The 26774-nt window shown below is 38.6% G+C and overlaps 1 protein-coding gene across 1 annotated transcript; it reads right to left on the minus strand.

Annotated features, from left to right (window-relative positions):
- Positions 1 to 983: 983 nt before the first annotated feature.
- PSMA6 (proteasome 20S subunit alpha 6) lies at positions 984 to 23816 on the minus strand. Its single transcript, XM_024551314.4, has 7 exons — positions 23612 to 23816; positions 8471 to 8565; positions 7933 to 8014; positions 7044 to 7199; positions 4445 to 4623; positions 3098 to 3192; positions 984 to 1207 (listed from the first exon to the last, which is right to left on the minus strand). Exons 1-7 carry the CDS (start codon positions 23685 to 23687, stop codon positions 1150 to 1152), a joined length of 741 nt encoding a protein of 246 aa, XP_024407082.3. The 5' UTR covers positions 23688 to 23816; the 3' UTR covers positions 984 to 1149.
- Positions 23817 to 26774: the final 2958 nt, after the last annotated feature.

A 26774-nucleotide genomic window follows, 5' to 3' on the forward strand; every position in this document is an offset into this window, starting at 1 on the left:
ATAATTAGGTCACCAGGGAATCACTCTGGGAATTAAAAAAATTTAATTCTGTACACAAATAATGATTATTCTGGTATAAGCACAAATGCAGTAATGGCTGAAAGTTTCTCTTTTGTAGTAAATAATTACTAGGGCATTTCTCTAGGGCTGAGAAACAGAAAACAATTTATAACTAAAACATGGAATTTTCTAATTTGTGTGTATGTACGTAAAAAAATATTATTCTGAATATAGAGCTTGCTCTTCTTTTCTTAACATTGTTTATGGTATTTCTACTATAGAGCAATACTTTAAAGTCAACTTTAAATAATCTTAAGGCAGCAAAGAAAATACACATATTCTACTTTTCTAGCACTGTTTCCCAAAGGTAACTAAATTTCTGCTCTTACAAATAGTTTTTAAAAAAAATATTTTATCTTTAGAGAGAGAGGAAGGGAAGGAGAAAGGGAGAAACACCAATGTGTGGTTGCCTCTCACACACCCCCTACTGGGGACCTGGCCTGCAACCCAGGCATGTGCCCTGACTGGGAATTGAATCCGCGACCCTTTGGTTCACAGGCTGGTGCTCAATCCACTGAGCCACACCGGCAAGCGTGAAAATACTGGTTTTTATTGTGTATCTCAAAACCACTGAATATCAATAATGCTAATCTTTTTACTACAATTAAAACCTCCAATGGAACTTGGAGTCCAAGTGCAGAACACCCCATTTGCATGAATACGGAATTGTAAAATAAAGGCCTTGCCTCACATGCCAACTTACAGTCAGAGAGTTTGAAAACTTGAGTTTTAGTTTGCCATTTGTTAATTATGCCATATAGCTATAGTTTATATTTCTGGCAGTTAAGTTCCTTAAACCACATAAACTTAGATCTCCATTAACAAAATGAATAAGTTACAATGTAAAGATGGTGAACATGTAACAGTCTGCATGTATTAAAGGCTTAATACCTAAAACTGGAGGTAAAAAAGACAGGATGCAATTATTTTCCAAAAGCACTGTTTTTATTTGTATAGAGTCCTAACCACTTCAGTGGCAGGTGGAGAGGAAGAGCTTCCTTTTTCAATCCAGGGGCCTCCATAATGTTGGTCTGTAGTTACCAAACACACAGGCAAGTGGCGTCATGGATTTGGTAAACTATTCAATGTTTAGTCTCTCTCTGCTAGAGCAACAAGGTGAGCGTCAATCTCTGCTTCTGTAAGAATCCTAGAAAGCAAAGGGGGAAAAAAAAACCCAAACCGTTTACTTTTTGAAAACTTCTATCATGCAAAATTCCAAACACACACAAAAGTAGAATGGACAGTAATGAACTCATGTGTACCAAACACTCAACTTCAACAATTATCAATTTATAGCTAATCTTTAAAAATTCTATATACCCACTACTCATCCCTTCAGATTATTTTGAAGGAATTCCCAGATGTCTTATCAACTCCCTCTATACACAAAAATGTTTACTTGACATCAGATTTATAATTAGGTCTTTTGAAAACAAAACCCTTTTAGTTGCAGCTATGATAGAAAATACTTAAATATAAAGCTAGACTACACACAAAGCATTCTATTCTAGCTCCTATGCCCAAATGCCTTTATATCTAGGCTAACTTGTTTGTATCAGCTGAGACATAAGAAGACATTCCATGCTGAACATATGGTATTTTCTAAATGAAGTTTGCAACAAAAATAGCAATTGCTTGGCAACCTTTAACGTGACCTATTACATCTAGACTTCTAAAAAGTGAAATTTGTCAAAGTGACATTATTTAGTGCAAATTGGGGCAATGTAAGTAGCCTATATAGTTGTTGATGTCTGATTATTTATGCATATTTACTATGACAGAATTTATAAATGACACAAGGGCTTTTTGAAGGTGCAGGATCTTTGGTTTCTTATCTATTTAACTAATTGGAAATAAAAATTTTAAAGGTTATAGGAGGGTCTCAGAATAGAAAACAAAAACTAATCACAAGTCCTTTAGAGAGATCTGTAAATTGCTCTTGATGAAATTTTACTGTTTAAAAAAAGACAAACTTTTCCTACAGAAAAAAAAAAGAAGAGATTTTTTTTTTAATTCTATAAAATTTTCTTAAATCTTTCATGTTTGTATCACTTACCTACAGGCAATAAAAAGAACAAATTAGAAAAAAAAAAGGCACACTAACAGAAAACTCCTAAAGGTCTGGTTAAGTTTAGACTATTTAACCAACTTTTTTCTACCCTGAACCTACAAGCATGTGTCCTTGTAATTGTGACCGAGGAGCAGATACATATAAGAGTTAAGATGCCTTCTACCAGTTCCTTGTATCTGTGGACCTAACTCAAGTATTTTCCATTATTCAAAAAAGCAACCGAGTTCATGGTAAATAACAACCTCATAGGTTGCTGGGAGGATTAAGTGAACTTGTATGTGTTGAGCACCCAGTACAGATTTGACTCATGGAAGCTGCAAGGTTGATTTGTGGGAGTTAGTCACTTAGCTCACTTAGTAAAAACAGACAGACATCAAGTATCTGCAATTCAATGAGCTGTATTCAAAATCTGGGGCTTCCAAAGATCTCCAGATAGGGTTCGATGTCTATTAGTATTTCATCTTACTCTTCCACTAAATAACTACTAAATAACCAAGGCTCCACCTGAAAAACCTGAAAACTACTTTGACATTTGGAATTTCTATTGACCTTAGGCTAAAAAAAGGAAAACACTTATGCCTACTTTACTCCTTTACAGAAAAGAGGTTATTTAATGTCACCTCTGGCATTAGATACAAAATCAGTCTGAAATAAGAAGAAAAGCAGTTATGTCTCTCTTCAAGAGACACCTAGTAAATAAGTTGGGTTTTTTGGGAAAGTGTTCATTACTACTTTTATTTATTTAGTATTAGTTATTATTATTTTTAAAAAGTTTATTCTGACATCCAGTAAGTTTTAAAACAGATGCCTCAGGTGCTAAAGAAAAAAACTGTTATTGCAGTTTAAGAAAATGTGGTTTTTTTCCTCCCTAAGTATAGGACAAATGGGCCTATATCTTTACCTTTCCAGGCTGGAATTTATCACTTGGCAAACTTCTTTAAGTACCTGGCTGACAACACAACTCACCTGAATTTAGGATTTTCAACTGTAACTACTCCAACTTCTATTTCTGAAGGTTTGAAATCAATTGATAGAACAGTAGACAAGCATGTAATTGCAGTCTGAAAAAAAGTATCAACATTAAAATACAGTATTTTCCAGAGATTCTAAGCTTATTCAAATCATGAATTAACAACAAGGTATTCATTCTTGCTCCATGTTTTGGTGATATAGTTCCATAGCCACACATTACTACCAGACAGCTTAATTCTATCAGATCACCTGCCAGTGATAAGAAATTTGTTTATGCCAATCCAGCCATAAATCAAAGGGGTCCTTCAAACAAAATAGGAAGATTCACACAAAACTGTCTACTCGGTTGATAATCACTACATGGTAGGCACTATGCTTCGCACTTGGAGTGAGAGAAAGCGAGGATAAACATGAACGATACAGTCTTCTTTCAAGGAATTTACAGAGTAACAATTTAAGAATGTTTTAAGTAGTTCTGTATCTGATGTGATTAATTACTTATGTAATTGTGACTTGCAATAAAAAAAAACCTTCAAGAAACATTTAAACAGAGTATAGTACCTCCGAGATGAAAACTAGCTTTATATCCCGTGTAAGTATAAATAATATTGCCAACCAAACATTAAAATATTAGATGGTAATTTTTCTTTTGTCATTTGTCAGAATTATGTTGTTAGTCTTCAGAAATGGCTATAGCCCAGACCCTCATTCCAAAATCTAAAATAACTTCTTGACAATAAGAGGCTTCTTGAGTCTAATGTTACTAAATATTTGTGTAAGAATTTTATCTTGTTCTATCAATGTAAAAGTTCCCAATCACAATAAATAACCCCCTTCAGAACCCTGCATAGAGCTAGCTCCAATTCTGCGTCCCAGATATAATTTCTCTGCCAAGTCACCCTGGGACCGCATTCTTTGACTAGGAAGATGTTTGCTTCCGCTGAGAACGTGGTGTGTGGCTGTTTATTTTGCCGTTAGTACACCATAAGAGCAACATTACTGACTCAATTTTTCATTTTTGCTACCAAGAAGCTTACAACTAATTTCAATCATAACTATGCAGGTCTAGACTTGATTCCTATTCTTAGTTATATTTTTCCATTTTGTATGTGTTCTGTTGAAAGCAATTTCACATACATTATGAAATGAGAATCGGAAATTAAGTGAATAAAAGCAGTCCTCATTGTTTCCATGTCAGCTGAATGACATCAGTTTTACTACTAAGCTGACAAACTTGGATCTTGTGATATAACCCGGGAATAGTTTACAGACGGTCAAGTGTGCAATGCCCTTCACTCTTCTACATGGCATAGCAAACTCAGCTTCTTTTGCCTTACTTACTTCCACTGTCTGTTCAAATGTCCAATCAAATTTCTTCTTCACTTTTTTTTCAAGAAAGCTGGTTGACTCGGTCTGTTTTACTCCTGCTGCAGTGGCTTTAAACCCACAGTAGTAACCTGCAGGATCACACTTGTACACCTGAGGGCCTTGTTCTTCGTCTATACCAATTAAAATCATACCTACAAAGAAAGAAAGACCCTCATTTAATGTTTTACACCTTTATACAACAAAATTTCTTAACCACTGTTGTTAATCATTGCTCTGGTCAGCTCTTTTAGAATACGTGTTTTGCTTTGAAAAAACTGATAAACAAAATACAGGTTATCACCACACATAAATTAGGTAACAGAAATTTCCATTTCTCTAAAGGTTTTATCCAAATTTTTAGAAAGTTCCAATTATCACAAATGTAATTTACAATTTTTTGAATCCTTGCTATTATTCAAAGCATGTTCCTTTGAACTCCAATAAATTTGGAAAAATTACTTTTCATATAATTCTAAAGTACTTTGCTATAGGTTGACCTACTTTTAGCTCAGTAGTGCTCACTTCTGCACTGCCTGTCTTTGCTCCTGTTGGTCTGTACTCCCCTACTAATCAGTATAAACTCAATTCCACCTTCTGTACATACATTTATTACAAATTAATCATGTTATTAGAATGATATAACAATTAAAATAGCCACTGCCACCACACTTCGACTCCACAGAGCAGGTCGCAAAGTATTAAGAATGGCTTAACTCCTGCTTTCTTACATCCTAGATTTGACCTCTTTTTAAAGTGTTTTCTTCTAAGATGTGGTATGAACTATCACATTTATGGATGTTTTACAGAGTCTACTAATGAGGAATTTTCAACCCTACTTTATCGACAAACACTGTGACAGGGATCAGGTATCTGCTTTATTCAAATGCTAATCTTACCCTGGAATTTTCTTCACATTTTAGAGTTTAATGTATACAAAGTACCAGGGCAACACAAGAGAGGTATCCACTGACTGCCTGGGGGAAGCAAGAAACACTTTCCTACTCCAGGGTCTTGCAAGATGAGCAGGGTTTAACAGGCGATAAGGACGTGAAGGGCAATCAGGGCAAAAGGAGTAAGGACACAGAAAGGTCCTGCAGGGTACACCCGGGAATGATCTGCATATTACCGGGTCTTCAGATGAGGGAGGAAAACAGTACAAGAAAGAGGCAACTCTGGAGTAAACTGTTAGGGGGCCTGCATGTCCTGTTAAAGAATTGGGAATTACAATCTAATCAATGAGAAATCATTTTTCCAAGGGAGCAACAACCAAAATTTGACTTCGGGATGACAACTCATGCAGCATTATGAAAGGCTAGGAAACAGTGAGGAGGGAGAGAGGAGAAAGGTAAATTTAGTGGCAAAGGCAAGAGATGATGAAAAATCGACAGAGGAAACTGAGAAGGAACCCATATTCCGAGGAAAAGCTCGACGATTGATCAGATGACCAGGGAAGGTGGGGTGGGACAGAAAAGGAGAGGATGAAGCACTGGGCTACATCTAATGTGGGAGTGACTGGCATGCAGGTTATAAATGAAGCCACGAAAGTAGGCGAGACCACACACACAGAACAAAAAGGGACAGAAGACCCAAGGAGAGAAATCTGGTGAGCAACTGCACTGAGAGCACAGCAGAACAGGGCGAGCTAAGGAAAGTGAAGTGGAGAAGAGAGTACTGAAGAAATCAAGGGAGAATTTTTAAGAGAGATCAAAATATAGGACTAGATGTTAAAGGAAATCATTATGTTGACTGCTTTAATTCTCATAAATGAATGACACTATGTCTGAAAAAACATACTGAAGTTTTCGGGGTAATTTATTTTATTAAGTCAAAATCAATAAACCATATCCCTCTCCCAATAAAATTTTACTTGTTTTTTAAAAAGAAATTTACTCTAGCCCTGGCTGATGTGGTTCAGTGGATTGAGTGCTGGCCCAAGAACAGAAGGGTCACCAGTTCGATTCCCAGTCAGGGCACATGCCTGGGTTGCAGGCAGGTCCCTGGTTGGGGTCATGTGAGAGGCAACCGATTGATGTATATCAATCACAATGATGTTTCCCTCCCCCCCTTTCTCCCTCCTTTTCCCTCTCTCTAAAAGTAAGTAAAATCTTCAAAAAAAAGAAAAGAAATGTATTCTAAAAATATGAATCACAGGTATATGCGTGTGAGCCTGATTCTTTAGGGTGGTCAAAAACAAACAAACAAACAAAAACACAACTACATTGTTAAGACGCCCAGTTCAGGCATTTCCTTTGAACTAGTAATCTAGAATTGCTGTGGAATCCACGTTGCAACAGCCTGATATAGTAACAACTTGGATCTTTCAAATCACATACCCTAACTAGAAATATTTTGATAAAAAGACTAATAGCATCTAAAGCTCAAAAATAATACTGTAAATACTGTTGTGAAACCTATCCTTCATTGCTGATGTATTATAAAGATTTCCTCATCTTATATAATTTCTAAACCATATATTCAGAACCCAGGTGTTACTAAAATACCTTTCGTTATGCATCTTCTCTAAAAAAAAAATCTAAATTCATCAATTATTTGGGAGGCTTAATATACTTACAACAACCAAGAGGCCTCATTTCAGCATTCTGTGTGTAGACCTGAGAAATATCAGCAATTCTTTTACACAGCATGTCCACAGGAATCTCATAGCCGTACTTGTATTTCCAATTAGCTGCCTCATAGCGTGCCCTCTGCACCTGGGATCTGCTGTCAGCTAAGAGCATAAAAAAGATTTAGTTCTTCACAAGGAAAGAATGAACCTCCAAGCCAGACAATTTTCCACATTTATGGATATATATCTCCATTATGTCTTAAGGAAAACAGAAGTAGTGCACTATGGCTTTTTCCCCCACTAATGAACAGTGAATGACTCAGCAACAAGAACATGACAAAAATAACCAATTTTAAGATGAAGTTCTATACACAGCACTGCCTTTTTATTCTGAGCCCTTCATCAGTTGTCAAAATACTATCTATAACTAACAACTCCCTAAAAACACGTTTTAAGGAGAGAGAATACTGGTTCTCTTGATATTTTTTGGTAAGCTTGAATTTTCCCTAGATTTCAGAACACAGAAACCCGAAGTAGTATTTTATAATTCTCACCTACTTCTAACCAGTATCAATTTTACCTGGTTTAAGATATACTGATTTACATCCCCTTAAACTATTAACTAACTACATCTGAAATACATCATCGATGAGAGGGCCCTCAGCCCAGTTTCCCTAACAATATTATCAATATCTAATTCTATTAGACTCATGATTTTTACAAAGCTCACACTACTCTGAAGATACTGATACTTAGCCTTAGAAAACTGCAAATCTACTCATATCACTTGAAAAATAAGGAACTTCCTTTAGTATTAAACTAGTAAAAAATTAGTATGAAACTCAAAAATATTTTGTAGAAAATAACAAATCTGAGTAGGTATCAGGCCAATTACCTGTCATTCCTGTCATCACACAGCCAATGTTTTCGGTTATCTTGAATAAGTGAGTCACTGTGCTGGAATCCAGTAATTTATCCTAATGAACAAAATAAATCAAGATAATGAAAATCACAGGTCTCTGTGTAGCGATAAAAATAAGGATGGAATTATAACAATACATTATATAATAAATGTCTTCTGTTCACTCTACAGTTAACACCAATTTTTGAAAAAGGGAAGGGGGACCTGGTTTTCCTGTTTAAGATGAAATGTTTCCTGGGGGAGCACAACAGCTCACCAAAGTGAGTTTCAAGGTCCACCATGAAGAAAAAAGACCTAGAAATCCCACTGTGCTTTTCATCATATCACAAAGTTTAATATGTTGATTCTGTCTACTCAAACGGTCCATAGCTGCTTAATAAATACTAGGAAAACAGAGTCAAAGCAAGAATAATGTTAACATATATAGGTAATAATATACCTTTGTACAAACTCGTGAAAAATTCCGGCATTACATTCTGTAACAACTGGCTGTCTGGGCAGTATTACTTACAGGTACTTTCTTCTGTGTGACAACTACTGCGCAGTCTTTCCCTCTGACGGCTACCGATGTAAGGCCACCCTGGTTAATAGCCTTAAAAGCATATTCTGGAAAACAGAATAGTTTTTTAAAAGGCAGAATAAGTTATCATAGATTCATGTAATGGGATAATAAGCAGTTATTAAAAAGAATGAGATAGACCTATAGAAGCTAATATGGAATAGCATCTAAGACATGAAAAGTCAAAATAACAATAATAAAAAATCATAGTTAAAACAACTCCATTTCTTTCTATTTTAATTTTACTAAAATCAGTTTTATCAGGCTCAAGTAGCAGATTTCAAATAAAGATTAAATAAATTAATTTTATCAAATAATATTTATTAATTATGTTTCATCATTTTATTTTTAAAAACACTTTTATTTATTGATTTTAGAGGGAGAAGAAAGGGAGTGGAGAAGAAGGGGGCCAGAGAGAGAGGGGAAGAGACAGAGACAGAGAGAGAGAGAGAAACATCGATTTGTGGCACTCATCGGTTGATTCTCGTATGTTCTCTGACCAGGGATTGAACCTGGAACCTTGGCATATCAGGAACAGTGCTCTAACTAACTGAGCTACCCAGCCACAGCTGTTTTATCATTTTAAAACTTGGTTTTGTGGCCATTATTTCTACTATGTCTGGTTTAGCTGGGTCAAACTAAGTTGCTCAAAGTTTTCTCAAGATTTTTTCTTTCTGTTAATTTTTGGTCAATTAACTAATTTGACCATACGCAGTTTTAACTGCTTAGATTATTTTGCACTGTTTTTTCCCTACCAAGCTGAATTTTTCTAGATCATGCCTTTTGCATTTTCCCATGTTACCTACAACATAGGATTCTTTAGTTTGTCTATAACAAACTTCAGCTTGTGTCCTTCTAGATGTTGTCAAACCATTACCCAGGTTAAAACAGCTGGGTCAAAACAGTAGCATGAAAACAAACTACTTGGCACCATGCAGTTTAGTTGATAATGGCTGCCTTTGGAGAAGAGAATTATAGATGAGACTATCCCTTTCTATGTTATGTATTTCCGCAATATTTAAATTTGACATTTTGTACTTGGGAAAATGGCAACAGAAATTAATATATACTCACTGCAGGAAATATGAAAAGACGAAAGATAAAATAAAAGAAAAAATTATTCATAACTCTAATCAGTATCTACATTTTCAAACATACTTTAAAATTCTGTCACATATTACTCTGGGCATTGGGTCTAAGGCCTGACTCATTTGTTCAAAAAGCCATTGGTGATGAGGACTAGCTAAGGAATTTCCTATAACAGAAGTTATAATAAAAATCCTTTATCAAATATTTCTAAATGGCTATCTATTGAAGAGAGAACAAGAGTAAAGACTCTAGAAAAATCACTTTATTTTTAAATTAGTAGTATTTTTTTTTAAGATCTTATTTATTTATAGATAGGGGAAGGGAGACAGAGTGGGAGAGAAACATCAATGTGTGGTTGGTTGCCTCTCATGAACCCCCTCTTGGGGACCTGGCTGGCAACCCTGGCTGGCATGTGCCCTAGACTGGGAATCAAACTGGTTACCCTTTGGTTCATAGGCTGGCACTGAATCCACTAAGCCATACCAGCCAAGGTATAGAAAAATCACTTTACAGGAAGTCCTTAAATCTACCTCAGATTTAATTGGCTAATTCTAATATTTTACCATCCCATTACACCGCAAATAACTTTTAAAATATGTTTCTAAATGCTTCTCAGTTCTGTTTCTCACGTGGCCAAGAAAACTTCTACCAGATCATCCCTCCACAGATTAAAAAAACTATAAACTCTGGGCAAAACTGTAACTACCCAAAGAAATAAGAAAGTAATCCAAAGTAGGCAGATTCTAGAGGAAGACTCAATGTTTGGAAGAAAGGAATGGCATGGGGTGAATTTCCCAGTTTTGTGGTTTATAGCTCCAGTCCACGCTCCAGTCAGGGCTAAACACCCATAGAAAACTCAGTCCTTTTGGCCGAAAGAACTAGAGAACAGTATAGGGTAGGGGGTAACTACAGATGCTAAAAAGCCCCCTAAGGGAGAAAGATAAGGGAGCCAGAGAGGGAGAGCCCTAACTTTTACATATAAACATTGCCCAAATCTCTAGCTGATTCCATAACCACACATATACAAGGGGAGACCCAAAAAACCCAGGAATTATCTTTTGAAGGGTAGTACAGGCCTCCGTCGCTAGGTCAGTGTACCAGCTAGTGTTGTGAGAAGTTGTGTTCAGCTTCAGTGACTTAAAAAAAAAAAATTATTTACTTTTAGAGGGAAGGGAAGGGAGAGAGAAAGAGACGAGAAACAGCAATGTGTGAGAGATACATCAATGAGTTGCCTCTCGCACACCCCCAACTGGGGACCTGGCCTGCAGCCTGCGCACGTGCCCTGACCAGAAATCAAAACGGAGACCTTTCGGTTTGCATCCATCACTCAATCACTGAGCCACACCAGCCTGGGCTCAGTAAACTTTTTTTAAAGACCCTTTCAATGCGCTTGGCCATTTCATGATGGGTTGTTTCTGAGCGCACCTGCCCACACTGCACTGAGCATTAGGCAGTTTTTGATAAAAAATAGCATGAACCCCAATGCCCCACCCTCCCCATTCTCCCGATCTCACCCCAAGTGATCTCAATTTTACTGGGAGTGATCTCAATCTCACTCTAAGGTACTTTTTTTTCTTTCCCTGGATGAGGAAAGTCCTCAAAGGGAGACATTTTGCCAATGTTGGAAGAGGTGAAACAAAAAACGGCAGAAGCACTAAAAGGCATCAAAATAGATGACTTCAAAAAACTGTTTTGAGCTGTGAAAAAAGTCTTGATAGGTGTACTGTATCGAATGGAGAGTACTCTGACGGTGCCTGAAGTTTTAACATGTAAGAATAAATACACATTTCTATATACATAAATTCTGAGGGTTTTTTGATCCTGCCTTGTATAAGACAGACTCCAGGCAGCCCAGCTAAGGATAAAAAAAAAGTGAGATTTTGAGCTGCCACCCAAATTAAGTGTCTCCTAGAACAAATCAATACTCTTTAGAGGAATATAACAGAATCCAGTATTCACAACCTATCATTCACAAATGTTCAGAATGTTAATCCAGAATTATTCAACATACAAAAATACACAAACAAAAAACAAACAAAAACCAGGAAAATGCGATCCATTTGCAAGAGATCAACCCTGAGATAATCCAGATGTTGTATCAGCAAACAAAGTTATTTAAACTATGCTCAAGGCAAAATATTCTCAAAATGAAATGAGATAGGAAATCTCAGCAGAGAAAGTACAAAAGAACCAAACAGAAACTGTAAAATTGAAACAAATAATTGGAATAAAAATATTAACCAAATGGACTCAACTGCAGAATGAAGATAACAATGAATAGATATAAAAATTAATAAGAGTACAAAAGACAATGTGGGTCAACATCAAAAGGTAAAATATAATGTGTCATTAAAGTCCCTTACGGAGAAACAAAAATCTGCAAAAATAGTGGCTAAAATGTTTCAAATACAGCAAAAGATATAAAATTCAGACAGAAGATTTGGCAAACTCTAAGTGGGTAAACACAAAGAAAACCACATGTAGGTTCACTACAGTCAAATTCCTGAAAACTAAAAACAGGAAAAAATTTGAAAACCGAAAGAAAAAAAAGATTATACATACACAGGAGCACAATGATTTGAATTCTGCAGATTTCACCAAAGACATCATTAAACCTCATTAAAGTGTGGAAAGAAAAACCATCAGTTCTGAATTCTATAACCAACAAAAATACCCTCCCACTGCTTGGTTTCCTTCTGCTATGAATATGCATGTCCAGCTATCTGCTTCTTAGAGCAGACATGACCTTCGTCTTCCACCAGCCACTGGAGGAGGACTGGGACCCCACGGATGATTAATTTGACCCATTCTAGGGGGTCGGGGGGAGTTTCCTGGGGATCCTCTTCCATCATCATACCTGGAATCAGATGAGTTTTGGCAGCCTCTTCTTTTTTTCACATCTTGCTGAAGCCAAGTTTTGAAAAACAAAACTATGAACACACCTATTCCCCAGAAGAAATCTATTATTCAAGATAATCCCCTTGAGGGCTGACACCAGACGTCTAACACTGTCCACGTGAGATGTAAACCATCTTGCTCCCAGTTCCCTGCCTCTGGAGCAAATGAGCAGTCGGACCCCTTCAGACAAGATTTTATAGTCTTAGAGAAGATTTTATGAATTTGACCCCAAAGGCAAGGGAAGTAAAGGCAAAAATAAGTGAATGGGACTATATCAAACTAAAAAATCTTCTGCACAGCAAAAGAAATTGCCAACAGAACAAAAAGGCAACCAACCAGAATGGGAGATGGTATTTGCAAACTACAGCTCCGACAGGGGGTTAATATCCAAAATATATAAAGAACTCATACAACTCAACACCAAACAAACAATCCAATTAAAAAATGAGCAGAGGACCCGAACACTTCTCCCAATCACACATACCAATGGCCAACAGATACATGAAAAGATGCTCAACTTCACCAGCTATTAAGGAAAGGCAAATCAAAAGTACAATGAGATACCACCTGACCCCTGTGAGAATGGCCATTATCAACAAGACACGTAATAACAAGTGATGAGGCCTGGCTGGTGTGGCCTGTGAATCTAAGGGTCACTGGTCTGATTCCCAGTTAGGGCACATGCCTGGGTTGTAGGCCAGGTCCCCGGTGGGGTATGCGTGAGAGGCATCCACACATTGATGTTTCCCCTTTCTCCCTCCCTTCTCCTCTCTAAAAGTAAATAAATAAAATCTTAAAAAAAAAAAAAAGTGTTGAGAGAAGTTGTGGAGAAAAGGGAACCCTTATTCACTGCTGGTGGGAATGTTAACTCCCACAGCCACTATCGAAAACAGTCTGGGGGTTCCTCAAAAATTTAAGAATAGAGTGACCTTATGACCCAATAGTCTCTCTTCTGAGTACCTACCTGAAAAACTTGAAAATATTTACTTGCAAAGATACATGCTCAGCTATGTTCATTGCAGCACTATCCACAGTGGCCAAGACATGGAAACAACTGAAGTGTCCTTTGATAGATGATTGGGTAAAGATGTGGTACATGTAATATATACTTAAGAGTACTCCTCAGCCATGAGATGAAATACTGCCACTTACAACAACATGGATGGACCTTGAGAATATTATGCTAAGCCAAATGAGTCAGTCAGAAAACGTTAAGTAACCCCAATAAATTTAATTTTTAAAAAATCCTTCAAAAGTGAAGGTAAAATACACTTCCAGACCTGCAATAAGAAATGCTAAATGGAAGGTCTTTGGGCTAAAGGAAAAATGATAGCAAATGAAAACTCCAATCTTTAGAAATGAAGAACATCAAGAATGGTAAATATAAGATGCTTTTATTCTCTTTAATTCTTTTAAAAAATACCTAACAGAAACCACAATATTTGTGGAGTTTTCAAAACACGTAATTTTGCCTATATATAGAAAGGGAGTAAATGGACTTATAAGGTTTAAAGGTCTGTACATTTTATGTGAGGTGATAAACATTAACTCTAAGAAGACGGGGAGAAGTTAAGCATGTATATTATAATCCTTAGAGCAACAACCACTAAAAAAAAAAAAAAGCAAAGTAGCCAAAAAGCTCAGATTAAAATGAAATTCTAAAAAATATCCCAATAACCCAAAAGAAGGCAAGGAAGGTGGTACAAAGGAACGAACAAAACAGAGAAACAAATGAATAATAAAACAATAAACTTTAATCGTGTTAACAACTGCATTAAATGTCGATGGACAAAATATCCCAATAAAAAGCAGAAATTGTCAGAATGGATGAATAAGCAAGACTCAAATACATGCTGTTGCCCTGGCTGGTGTGGCTCAGTAGATTGAGTGCCAGCCTGCAAACTAAAGGGTTGCCGGTTCAAATCCCAGTCAGGGCACATGCCTGGGTTGTGGATCAGGTCCCCAGTGAGGGGCATTTGAGAGGCAACCACACACTGATGTTTTTCCCCCTCTTCCCCTGTCTAAAAAGTAAATAAATAAAATTTAACAAACACGTACACAAAAGTAGACATATATGACATGACCCACATTATCAGCCACCTCAACCCAGTTGCTATCTGAATACTGTTGGGAACAACTAAAGAATATACAGGCATATGATATAATGGTGTAATATAAAGGCGCACAGTTCCTATGTTAGGCCATAAAACAAGTCTTGATAAACTAATTTAAAGTACTGAAATCCCTAAGTATTTGCAATTTAAAAACACTTCTAAATAATCCACGGGTCAAAGAAGTAATCACAAGGGAAATTTAAAATTATTTTGAATTGAAAGGTAATAAAAATATAAGAAAATCTGTAGGATGCAGATAAAACAGTGTTCAGGAGGGATTTTATTGCTATGGTGATAGACCCTAAGGTGGCCTCTCCACCACAATCCCTGCCTCCTGGTGTTCACACCTTTGTGTAACCCCCTCTCCCTGAGTGTGGGCAGGACCTATAATCTGCCTTTAACAAACTGATTATGGCAAAAGTAATAGGATATCTCATTCCTGATTACATTATATGAGACTGTCTTGCTAGCAGACTCTAGAGATTCTTCTTGCTGGCTTGGTAAGGAGCTATACGGCAATAAACCCCCTGTGAATAGCTAGCAAGTAGCTGGGGTCCTCACTTCCCAGAAAATGAATTCTGCCAACAACCTCAGTGAGTCTGGAAGCAGATTCTTCTCCAGTGGAGCCTGAAGATGTTAACAGAGCTTGGACAGCACCATGATTGCAGCCTTGTGAGATCCTAAAGAGAGGACCCAGCTAAGCCGTGCTTGGACTACTCCTGTCCTGAAGAAACTGTGACATAGTAAGTTTAGTAAGTAAGTGTGTTGTTTTAACCTGCTACACTTGTGGTAATTTTTATGTAGTGTAGAAAACTGATACATAGTCCTGATATGCCAAAGGTTGCAGGTTTGATCTCCCATCAGGGCACATACAAGAAGCAACCAATGAATGCATAAATAAGTGCAACAATAAGTCTGTTTCTTTCTCTCCCTTCCTCTCTCCCTCTTAAAAAAAAAAAAATCAGTAAACGAAATAAAAAAAAAACCCCTGATACAATAGTCTTGTTTATATTAGAAAAGCTCTAAAATCAGTGACTTTTCACTTTAAGAAGCTAGAAAAGGATTAGATTAGAAGATTAGAAGAAACAATAAAGATCAGAAATCAAAGAAATAGACAAAAAGAGAATGTCAGTAAAAATTTGATTTTTTGAACAAAAATAATAAACCAACAAAATTATAAACCCAAATGTCCCCAAATGATACCCATGTCCTAATCCCTAGAACTTGTGAATACTACCTTATGTGGCCCCCCAAAAAGGGTCTTTGCAGATGTGATTACCTTAAGAACCCTGAATCCAGAGGTTATTCTGGTAGGCCCTAAATGCAATCATATGTATAAGAGATGCAGAGGGAGTTTTTACACACACAGAGGAAAAGGTGCTGTGAAGAGGGAGCAGAATGAGATTTGACAATGATGTCAAAGTCTGCCGGCAGCCTCTAGAAGTGGAAGAGGTGAAGTATGCACTCTCTCTGAGAGCCTCCGGAGAGCACGGCCCTGCCTGACCCCTTAATTTTGGTCCAGTGATACTGACTTCGGACTTCTGGCTTCCAGGATGGTGAGAGAACAAATTTCTGTTAAGTCACCAAGTTTGTGGTAATTTACTACAACAGTCACAGGAAACTAATACAAAACCCTAGCTAGACTAATCAAGGAAATGAGAATACAAATCACCAGTATCAGGACCAAAAGACAGGGTTATCACTATAGATATTATAGAGGTAAGGAACAATCACTTCTATACAGATGATTCTAATATCTGGGTCACCATTCTTAATTTTGCCTAATTTCAGTACCACATTTTCAATTGCCTGCTTTTATTACCCAATTGTTCACAACACAATTTTGGCTTAAAAAATATTCCATTTATGGCCACAGAGAGCTATTAGTTTATAATACCAACTCCTCTCTTATATTACCATGTGTACTCACAGACCTTGATCCTTCCCACATGCATGCCTTTGCTTCTCTGTGTCCCGCCTGGATTGCCTTCGCACTCTTATATCCATCTAGCCAAAGCCTGCCCTTCCCCCTTAAGCCTCTTTCATTTCCCATGGACTTCCTCTGATTGTTCCAGATGGCATTCTTCAACCCTTTCTCTGAATTTTTATAACAATTCCTATTTCACCACTAATCTTAGCATTTTAAAATGTGCACTTCTATCCTCCATATCCAGACTGAAGAATCCAAGAAAGTAGGAACCAATGAAATGAAAAAAATTAAATTTGCAACTGGAAGATACTAAGTCAAAGGTTGGACCTGAACCCAACCCAACTTAAGTTGGCTTAAAATACAGGGTTTCCTAGAAAGATTTTATTTATTTATTTTTAGAGAGGGGAAGGGAGGGAGAAAGAGAGGGAGAGAAACATCAATGCTCGGGAGAAACATCTCTTGGTTGCCTCTTGCACACCCCCAACCAGGGACCTGGCCTGCAACCCAGGCATCTGCTCTGCCGGAAATCCAACAGATAACCCTTCCGTTTTCAGTATGATGCCCAACCCACTCAGCCACACCAGTCAGGGCTCTAGAAAGATTTTAATTAAAATGGATTTATTTATTTATTTATGTATTTATGTATTTACTTATTTATTTATTTTAGGGGAAAAATTTCTGTTAACACTTGATCCTCATTCACACATACCAAAACCTTGTCTCATAAAAAATATTTTACACATTAAAAAAATGCTTCTCAATAGAGAATGCACCTGTGAATTAAAGGGGTCCTCTTCCCCTCTCCCTCTCTGTACAGACTAGTGCTAATCAACAGAAGTTTCTGTGATGATGGCAATGTTCTATATTAGCACCGTCCAATATAATTGCCATCAGCTACCTATGGCTACTGAGCACAAGAAATGCGGCTAATGCAACAGAGGAACTGAATTTTAAAGTTCTTAAAGAATTATCATTCCTACTGTTCATCTTTTACTTCTCTGAACTTCTCAGTCATGATCACTACTCCCATTTATCTCTTCAGCCAGCTCCTTAAATATTAGTATTTCCCAGGCTTCTGTCTTTTCTCCCTGTCCCTGGATGATTTGATCTTATCACTGCTAACTCTGTCATCATTAGCGTTTAACCCATACTTACAAATGTCTATTCTGTCCACGGGCATGTGCAAAAATAAACGCCTCTCTCTGTAAATCTACTTTTCTTATAGTCCTTATCTCAAACCATGGTATTCCTAACCGCTCGTTTTTCAAGCTACAAACCTGGGTACCATCCTTAATTCTTCACCTCCTCTCTCAAATGTCCACTCTTAGATCTACTCAGTTTCCTCTTCCTCCTTCTCTGTCAATACCTTTGTTCACTCATTAGGATTTATATAGATTAATGAACAAACTTCTCCTGATTGGTTGTCCTGCCATTCAACTCTTCTGCATTCTGACTTAATAATCATCCTATCTTTCTAAAAGACTTCTGCTAGCTACGCCCAGGGGACAGAATCCAAACTCTAGTGTGGTACCCAAATCTCTTTAAAATTTTTGCTACAATCTGCTCTTCCAGTGGTCACTGTCTATGCTCCAGTCCCAAAGGCCTATGCACTGGTCCTCCAGAATTTCCTTATCTAATCTCCATCTAGATCAATTCATCTTCTCTGAGGAAACTCTCTTGGCTCTCCCTGGCAGTGTCACTTCCCACAGTACCCTTCTTTGTACTGTCATTTTAGTACTATGTTGCAATTTTCAATAAAATTCTGCATAAATCACAGGGGGCAAAGACAAGGCCCGCAGGCAGAATCCAGCCCTCCACCTTGTTTTTTCCGGCCCAGCACCTTTTTTCTACCCAGCGGCAGCTCCGAGCTCGCACTTAACTGTTAAGGAGTAGTTACATTTATACAGTCCTAAAATTATATTCGGCCCTTTGAAGGCAACTGCGAGGCTGATGTGGCCCCCAGTGAAAATGAGTTTGATACCCCTGGTATAAATGAACCACCATTATAACACTATTCAATAAAATATATATTTTGTAATAATTCCCAGAAAACTGGAAACTGTCAAGATAAAAGGATTTAGAGATAACTTCATAACTAAAGAAATACTGGTAGGGCGCTGGCTGGTGATGCTCAGCTGGTTGGACTGTAGTCCGAGAAAATGAAAAGTTGCAAGTTTGATTCTGGTCAGGGCACATGCCTAAATTGTGGGTTCAATCCCCAGTCAGGGTGCATACAAGAGGCAATGGATGGATATTTCTCTCCCGCGTCACTGTTTCTCTCCCTCCCTCCCTCCCTCCCTCTCTAAAATCAGCGAGCAGGTCCTCAGGTAAGAATTAAGGGAAAAAGATACTGGTAGGGTAAAGAGTAGTAAGACAGTATATAGCAGAGGTGAGCAAAAGGCCAATTAAGAAAAAATATAATGGTTTTTGGGCAGCATTTAAAAGTCTTGCTTATGTATTTATTGAAAACATATTTAATTAAAAATATTTTAATCCTCACCTGAGAATGTATTTATTGATTTTAGAAACAGAGGGAGAGAGAGAGAAACAGCAATGTGAGGGAAAAATCGACTGGTTGCCTCCTGTATGTGCCTGGACCAGGGATCAAACTCTTAACCTTTCAGTGTATGGCAGGACACTCCAATTAACTGAGCCACTTGGCCAGGGCTATACTTATTTTTTTAAAGCCAGAATTCAAATGCTAGAAATAGTAATTATACACTTTATTTCCATCACTAAAGATTTTGGGGGTTTTTTGATAAAAATTCCAGAAACTTGTAAAACTAGTAAACACTATTATGTTAATCTCAGTAATCTGTTCTTGAATGTTCAAGATTATGCAGGAAAATGATAACTGATAGCCCATTTCCCATTTTTAAATCGGAGAAATTATAATGGATTATCCTCAACCATGAGTCACCAATATCTTAAACTGTAACTTAAATAAACAGTAAAATACATACCTACATATAAGTATTTGGTTGAACCACATGAAACAGCCATTTTATACGTAAAAAAAGGGCAATATCAGCAGTTTTATATGGTTCAACCTAACAGCAAACTGTAAGATTAGAATGTAAACTGCTTCCTTCATTACAAACAAAATGGTTAATAAATAGTTGTTTTGAATAGAGATCTCTTTTTCTCAGTAATCTCATACTCACTTAGCTTCCTTCCCTACAAAAATTCCCCAACTTTCCTGGGACTCATTTGTCTAATACTAGGAAAAAACAGGGACTAAATATAAAAGGCACTGCGGCAGAGATCGGGACAAGCACACAACGCCACACAACCGCTCACAGTATGACCTGCTCGATGTGATGCTAGCTAGCAACAGCGGAGACACGCATTCCTGGTACGGATGCTCATCAGCATCTACAGGTGATTCTGAGGTTCTGCCTACTACAGGAATGTACCTCAAGCTTTTTCTCACTCATAATTTTGTTTAAAATGCTGTACTGAGTTTTGGGAGATAAAAAACTTTTCTCCCTCCATAGAAACATGGACTGGGAAAATGATCCATATAGTCTATGAAGTTTGGTTATTAAAAAAACAAGAAATGTTCTCCTGGGGAAGGTAGGATATGTCTACATTCAATTTTAATGCTGTGTGACTACAAACATTTTGTTATTAAGATTTTTTGAAGTTGTTCATTCTGTCTTTCCTTAACATTATAACTTAACTGGAAAGTGTGTCTCATTTCATGGTGCCTCCAAATGTTACACTTTCAAACAGCGATCTTCAAGTGGATGGAGTCACTAGGAAGCTGAGTACTAGTGCGAAGGCGAGTATGAAGTTTCAAAACATAGCAGTGTTTGACCACATTACTTTTTTGTGTAGTTACGTTAGGTATGCATTTATGCATCTATACATATGTGTGTGTGTGTACACACAGACATTTAATTTCAAATCAGAATCAAGGAGGGCATGAGAACTCTGGGTTGAGAAACACTACTTTAAAACAATAATTTTTTAACAGCAAAAGAGGCAAATAGTAAGTACCTCTCAGTCCATTTATTTGTAAAACTCCTGATTCCATTTTTATCAACAACTTGTCTCTTCCTGACAGCATCCTTCACAGAAACAATTACTGAACACTTACCATGCGACACTATTCTTAAGTACTTTACATCTACTAACTCATTAAATCCTTACAGCCCTATAAGGTAGGTGTAATTATTATCTCTATTTTACACACAAAGAAAGTTCTCATAGTTGGTGTGGAACAGGGACTGAAACCCAGGAATCCTGGCTTCAGTGCACAATGCCACTTCTAGATTAGAAAACTGTCCTCTTTGGTCTGTCTCCACCAGCCCATTTCTTTCCTGTTCCTTATCAGTACGCTCCCCTCTTAGAAGCAACCAGGCAGTGCTCACATCCACCTGGCAAGTAAATTCAAGGACTGCTCCTCCCTTCTCTTGCCAAATCTATCCAACAAAGAGCAGCACGCAGAAGAGGAGGGCTTGAAAGTAGCCAGGCTTATTTGCTCCACTTGGGCCTTAGTTCCCCTTTTGATAACTTGGGGAATTCCTAAAATGAGATTTCAAAGCTAGATGCTCTGTGTATAGCTCTACAGTTTTTCTGCGCATGTGCGCGCGCACACACACACACACACACACACAAATTGAATACACATGTCAAAAGAAATTTTTCAATAGTTACAAAGGGTACAAATGACAATCAAAAGTCTCCCTTCTCCCTGGAAGCACACACTGTCAGATTTGTTTATAATTATAGTTAGCACTTTAAATATATACTTCTATTTTTTTGATTTATCAACTTTAGACTATATTTATCTCGAATCCCAACTACAAAAGATGAGGAGCATACTCCTCTTTCCATTAATCTTTCCCCCCTTTGTCACCTCCTCATTTTTGTTATGTTATTTTTCCACTGTCAGTGTTAAAGTTTGCACTCTATAATTTTTACAAGCTTTCTCTTAGGTAGATTCCAAAGTTTATAAACTATTGGGTTGGCCAAAAAGTTCATTTAGTTTTTTTCAGTATGATGGCACTAGTAGTACTTAGTTGTCTTTAACTTCATTTGAAACAACTTTATTAGATTGTACTGGGAGAGCTGTCATATCAGTGTGCATTTAAAAAACACTTATCAAAATTGGTGAACTTTTCTGCAGCCATTTTAATGTTGAAGATGGAAGAATATATGCAACGTTTTTGGCATATTATGCTTTCTTATTTCAAGAAACATAAAAACGTAACTGAATCGCGCGCGCAAAAAAAAAAAAAAAAAAAGATTTGTGCAGTATGTGGAGAAGGTGCTGTGATTGATCAAATGAGTCCAAAGTGGTTTGCAAAGTTTCTTGGTACTAATCACATTTTGGCCAAGTAATTCTTTGCTGTGGGGATGTCTTATGCTTTGGAAGATGTTTACCAGAATCCCTGGCCTCTACCCACTAGAGGCCAATAGTGGGAGATAACCCCCACACTCAAAATATCCAAATCAATAAACTTACTGGTAAAAATGAAAAATGTGTCTTTTACAGAAAAAACTAAACAAACTTTTTGGCCAACCCAGTAACAAACAGCATGTACGATATTATGGTAATATACATATATTTCACTAGAGAACTAAGCATGGATGGGAAATATTCCAGATCTACTGAGCATCTAATCTAACAGCTCCCTCCACTCCAACCCCCTCAAAAAAGCCAAAGATTAACAGGAATCTAGTAACATTTACTGAGCACTTAATACTGTGCTAAGCACTGTACATACATCATCTTATTTAATCCTCAAAACCACCACATTAGGAAGGGATTATTAGCCCAACTTTGCAAAGAGAAACTACAGCTAAAGTTCTATCACTTGGCAAGTATGGAGCAGAGCAGGAATCTGAATCCAGGTACCGGCTCCAGGGCCTGAACTCTTCATCACAATACTGCTTGCTCATACTAACTATTCTTTCACTTTCCTTTCCCTAGCACTGTCTAATTAGAGCCCTGAATAGCAAAGAGAGTGTTATTCAACAAGGCAGAGTTTAAAATCATCCTGTCTAGATATTACTGATCAAAACATTGACTGTATCTTTCAACTGGGGATGAGTTAAAAGGGTTACTGAATCACCCAATATGATACTGTTTCTTGCTATATTATGTACAGCATGTAGCCATACCGTGGACTGGTTTCATTCCAAATGACCTTTAACGCTACTTCTGAAATTTACAGACGTAAATCGGGTTCTCTTGGTATTCAGTTTTCTATGGCAAGAGGTTAAGAGTCAGAATTATAATCACAACCTAAACCCTGACACTATTTCCACCCTACAAAATACACTGTTATACTAAATAACTAGTTTAGACTTTCCGCTGAAACTTTCTTCAGTAAACAGCTAGTTCACCACACCTCATCTACAGTTCAGAACCAGCTTTTAAACTACAGGAGCAGTCAAACAGATGTGGGTTAAAAGTGGATGTTCGTTTCAAGAGCAGTTCATTCTATCTTCCAGTTTTCTAAAGATGTCCTGAGCTCTGTAGATACTAGCAATTCAGCATTCCCCTTGTTCTTTTTATCCGTTTGTTTACGTTAGCTGCCACTCCCTTTAAGTTGTGAGCTTCAGTATGAGAGGGGCTGACACCTTGGCATCCCCTAGGATCAGCAGTGTCTGGCACTTAGAAGGCTCTAAAGGTCTGTGTGGAAACCACCACAGAAAAAGAAGTGCACGCTACAAAGAAAACCGAGAGAGGATGTTGTAATTGGGAGGCTAAAGAACCAATTACTCTTTAGAGAAGTACAGACGTTGGGTCCACCTAAGCCTAAATGTAACAAGTGAACAGGCGTCCGGAAGTCGGAGTCAGATACTACGGTCCTACCTTACTTAGCTCTTTATTGGGGTGAAGCCGCTCGCCCCGAATAACAAAAGGCCTTCAGCCTTCGGGTCCGTGATCCCTGCCTTCAGACTGTGGTGAGACCACCACGCGACGTCAAGCCAGACTAGGCCCTTCTCCTGCCCCAACTCTGGCCATGCTTCGGCACCGGACTAAACTCCAGGCCGTAACATGACAGAGCAATTCGACTGGACCAAAGGCGCACCTGGTTCACTCACCTACTTGGTAGAGCCGGCCTTCAGGTGAAAAAATGGTAATGTGACGGTCAAAGCCGGCGCTGGAACCACGGGACATGTTGGTGCATCCACTACTTCAAGAACAGTATTTGGGCCCCGGAGCTCCCGCATCAGGCGCTTGAACCCCTCCGGAAGTTGCAGTGACTGCTTCCGGTGCACCGGCCGGCTTCAGCGGCCTTGACGCGCGGAACTCGCGACTCCGGCGTCAGCCGCCCCGCGGAGGGAGCTCCGAGGCCCCGCCCCGGTAGGGTGAGGAGCGGAAGGACGCAGGGCTTCGCTGTGCGCTTGCGTCAGCCTCCCGTCTGCGCGGCTGCGCGGGACCCGGTGACACCTGGGCGGCAGTGGTTTAGAGCTGTCATCTGGAAAATGAATTGATTATGGCAAAAAAGAACTTTCTGGGGACCCAGAGTAATGATTTGCCGTTCCGTGTGAACTAAACGGATCGTGTCGTTCCCAAGTCTCTCGTTTTGGCACCTGTATAGCCGGCGTGCAAGATTGCTGGCGTCCTTTCCAACCTTTTCATTATCCACCCACTTGCCTTCCTACTGCGGGGAGAAATGGATGGCAGCCGTTAATTTTAGGTGCAGAAGGGAGCGGGTTCTGGTAGCCACTGGCAAGAGAAGAAATTTCTTCTGGCTGGGCCAGATCTTTTGGCCAGCAGCCCTGACAGTTTTGTCTTGAAAGTGCAGTTAGAGTTGAAATACAGAGATCAGGGAGGAATTAGGAGGTTAAGAAGCCTTGATTGATAATGAACAAGAACACAAGGCACGGGGCTCGTGGCAGGCTGGTGCTGGATGGACTGAGAGTCATTCCAAATAGGCGAGGCTGCTCTGGGGTGTTTTTTCGAACTGTAAAACTGTGCCTGTTTTGCTTTTACCCCAAGGCACGCTCCTACTTAAGGAATATAAAACGCAAAACATGATGTTAGGCTTGTGGGCGCCCCCTCCCCACATAGTCTGTGCACCAGGAAAGCCAGATATACCAAGGCTTCTGACACTTTAATGCCTGCAGTAAGTACATGCATAAGTAGGGATTCTTATCTATTTAATGTATTTTCTCTTAAACTCACTTTCCATTTAAATCAAAAAAATTTGTAAGAACCTCTTAAGCAGTTTCTTGAGGAAGCTCCAGTTTGAGTGTTTTTGAAAATTAAACTTCTATTTTATTAACCTGAAAAAAAATTCAAAACTGAAACATGATCGAGAAAATACTAAGTGCAAACAGCATCTCTGGCACACAGGGTACTTTCCAGCTCTGGCTAATTCCCAAGTGTGCTGATGAAAGTGGGCCCTTGCTCTGGTTCAGGTCCCTACACTCATGACCAACTCCTCCAAACCTTTTGAATATTTTCCCTCAGACTCTGAGTGAGCTTCGTGTATTGTAATTCCTACAGTTTGCCTGCATAGTCACAGATCAAAAGAGTTCTCTGTAAGGCCGCTTGGAGGGTGAACTCATTTAGTTCCACAGCCTCAACAGCTCTCTCTACTCTGATGTCTCCCAAACCCAGGTCTTTAGCGGGACCTTTTCAAATGCTGAGTCTTCTCTAATTGTCTATGAAGTATTTTTCACATTGAGACACATGGTACCTCAAAACCTAACTTGTTGAAAACAGAACTCCTTATCTCTTCCCTCCAAAGCTAGTTCCTGCCTCTCACGCCACACTGTCCAAGTCCTCAGAGCCAAGTCCTTACGGCAGTCTTCAATTCTCCAAAACTTCCTATTCTGTCCCCACGTTATCGTGGTTCTTTTTCGGCTCTCCTTTTTTGTTATATAATTCATAATTTTGTTCACTGTTTACTGTTCCCCACCCCCTCATCCTCCACCAATCTAAGCTCCATGAAGGCAGGAATCTGTTTTGTTCAGTGGTCTAGCTCAGGCAACTTGAAAAATACCTGGCATATACTAAGTGCTTGATAAACATTATTCGAATGAATGGATCCCTTATAGCACAGGGGTTAGGAATGCATCCTTTTCTATGTAAACCTGAATTTAAACCCCACTTTTGACAGTTACTACATGTGTGACTTCATGTGACCTTCCTAAATCTGCATTCCCTTATCTGTTAAATTTGGATAGGATCTACTTCACGGGGGCTGTTGTGAGGATTAAATGAGAGAAGGGAAGTGAGGCACTAAGCAATGTACCTAGCACATAATAAATACTAATTAAATAGCTGTTATTGTTGTCTGGTCAGTTCCCAAGTTCTGTTAATTACTCCTATAGGATGACTATCTGCTTTTCATTTCTGCTGCCACTATCCAAATTCACACTCTTTTTTTACACTCTGCCTGGTCTGGCACAGTACAGTCTCTTATTAATCCACATTCTTGGAATCATTTTTCTTGAGCAAGATCTCTTTGGGCTGCTTCTCTGGGTAGATTTCTTTGGGCTACTGAATAGAATTGTCTTTACCATAGTGTTCAGTTTTCTACAGTTCACCTGTACCCATCTTTGCAGCCTTCTCTTCCATCTCTCCCTCCTGTTTCCCTTCTCAGGCCACCCCCACAGCACTGCTGTGAGCAGCACTGCATGCCACTCCTCAAACTCCCCATCTCCTCCACACCCCGATTCCTCCAGTGCGCACCACTCATTCCCTTCTCCTCTTCTAAGAAGCTCAGATCCTCCAATTGACCTCTTTGCCCCTAAATGCCCAGTGCATAGAATTTGAATCTTATTGTTGCCTGAACCTAATGAAATGGCCATTTTTGTAGGTCAAAATGCTCAAACATTGGTAATTATATGGTTTAACTTAAAAAGTTGCATGCCTGGGCTTCACCAAAGATTGGCTGGGCAGATGCTGGGTAACTTTCATTTCTGTATCCTCTGTCAACCCTGGCATGGAGCTTGGCTTTTTAAAGTTCAATAAATGACTGTTAAATTGAACTGAAAAACTGTAGAAAGAAAGGGCACTAAGAAATGTTTTCATAGCGGAAACGCTTTCCTTCTCACACAGGCATGGTTGCGGTAAAGCACCTCTGGATAGCGACTGCCGGGGGGTGTTTGCAACCACACTGCAGGCCGTGGGAATTATCTCACACATTAGACAAATCCCGATTCCTCCTTGAGGTTGCATTTAAGCTGAGCCCTGAAAGACACAGAGGATTTTGGATGCTATAAACACTTTAATACTCTTAAGGATATTTCC

The sequence above is a fragment of the Desmodus rotundus genome, chromosome 7 (assembly GCF_022682495.2).
Source record: "Desmodus rotundus isolate HL8 chromosome 7, HLdesRot8A.1, whole genome shotgun sequence".
In the NCBI taxonomy this organism is placed as follows: Eukaryota; Metazoa; Chordata; class Mammalia; order Chiroptera; family Phyllostomidae; genus Desmodus; species Desmodus rotundus.

What these genes read in the sequence shown, in the direction of transcription:
- PSMA6 (XM_024551314.4), bottom strand. Translation starts at nt 23,687, where the DNA reads ATGTCCCGTGGTTCCAGCGCCGGCTTTGACCGTCACATTACCATTTTT. An exon ending in AGGCCGGCTCTACCAAGTAG is followed by an intron (nt 8,566 to 23,611) that starts GTGAGTGAACCA and finishes TCTGTTTTCCAG; the next exon opens with AATATGCTTTTAAGGCTATT. An exon ending in GTTGAAAATCCTAAATTCAG is followed by an intron (nt 1,208 to 3,097) that starts GTGAGTTGTGTT and finishes TTTGCTTTCTAG; the next exon opens with GATTCTTACAGAAGCAGAGA.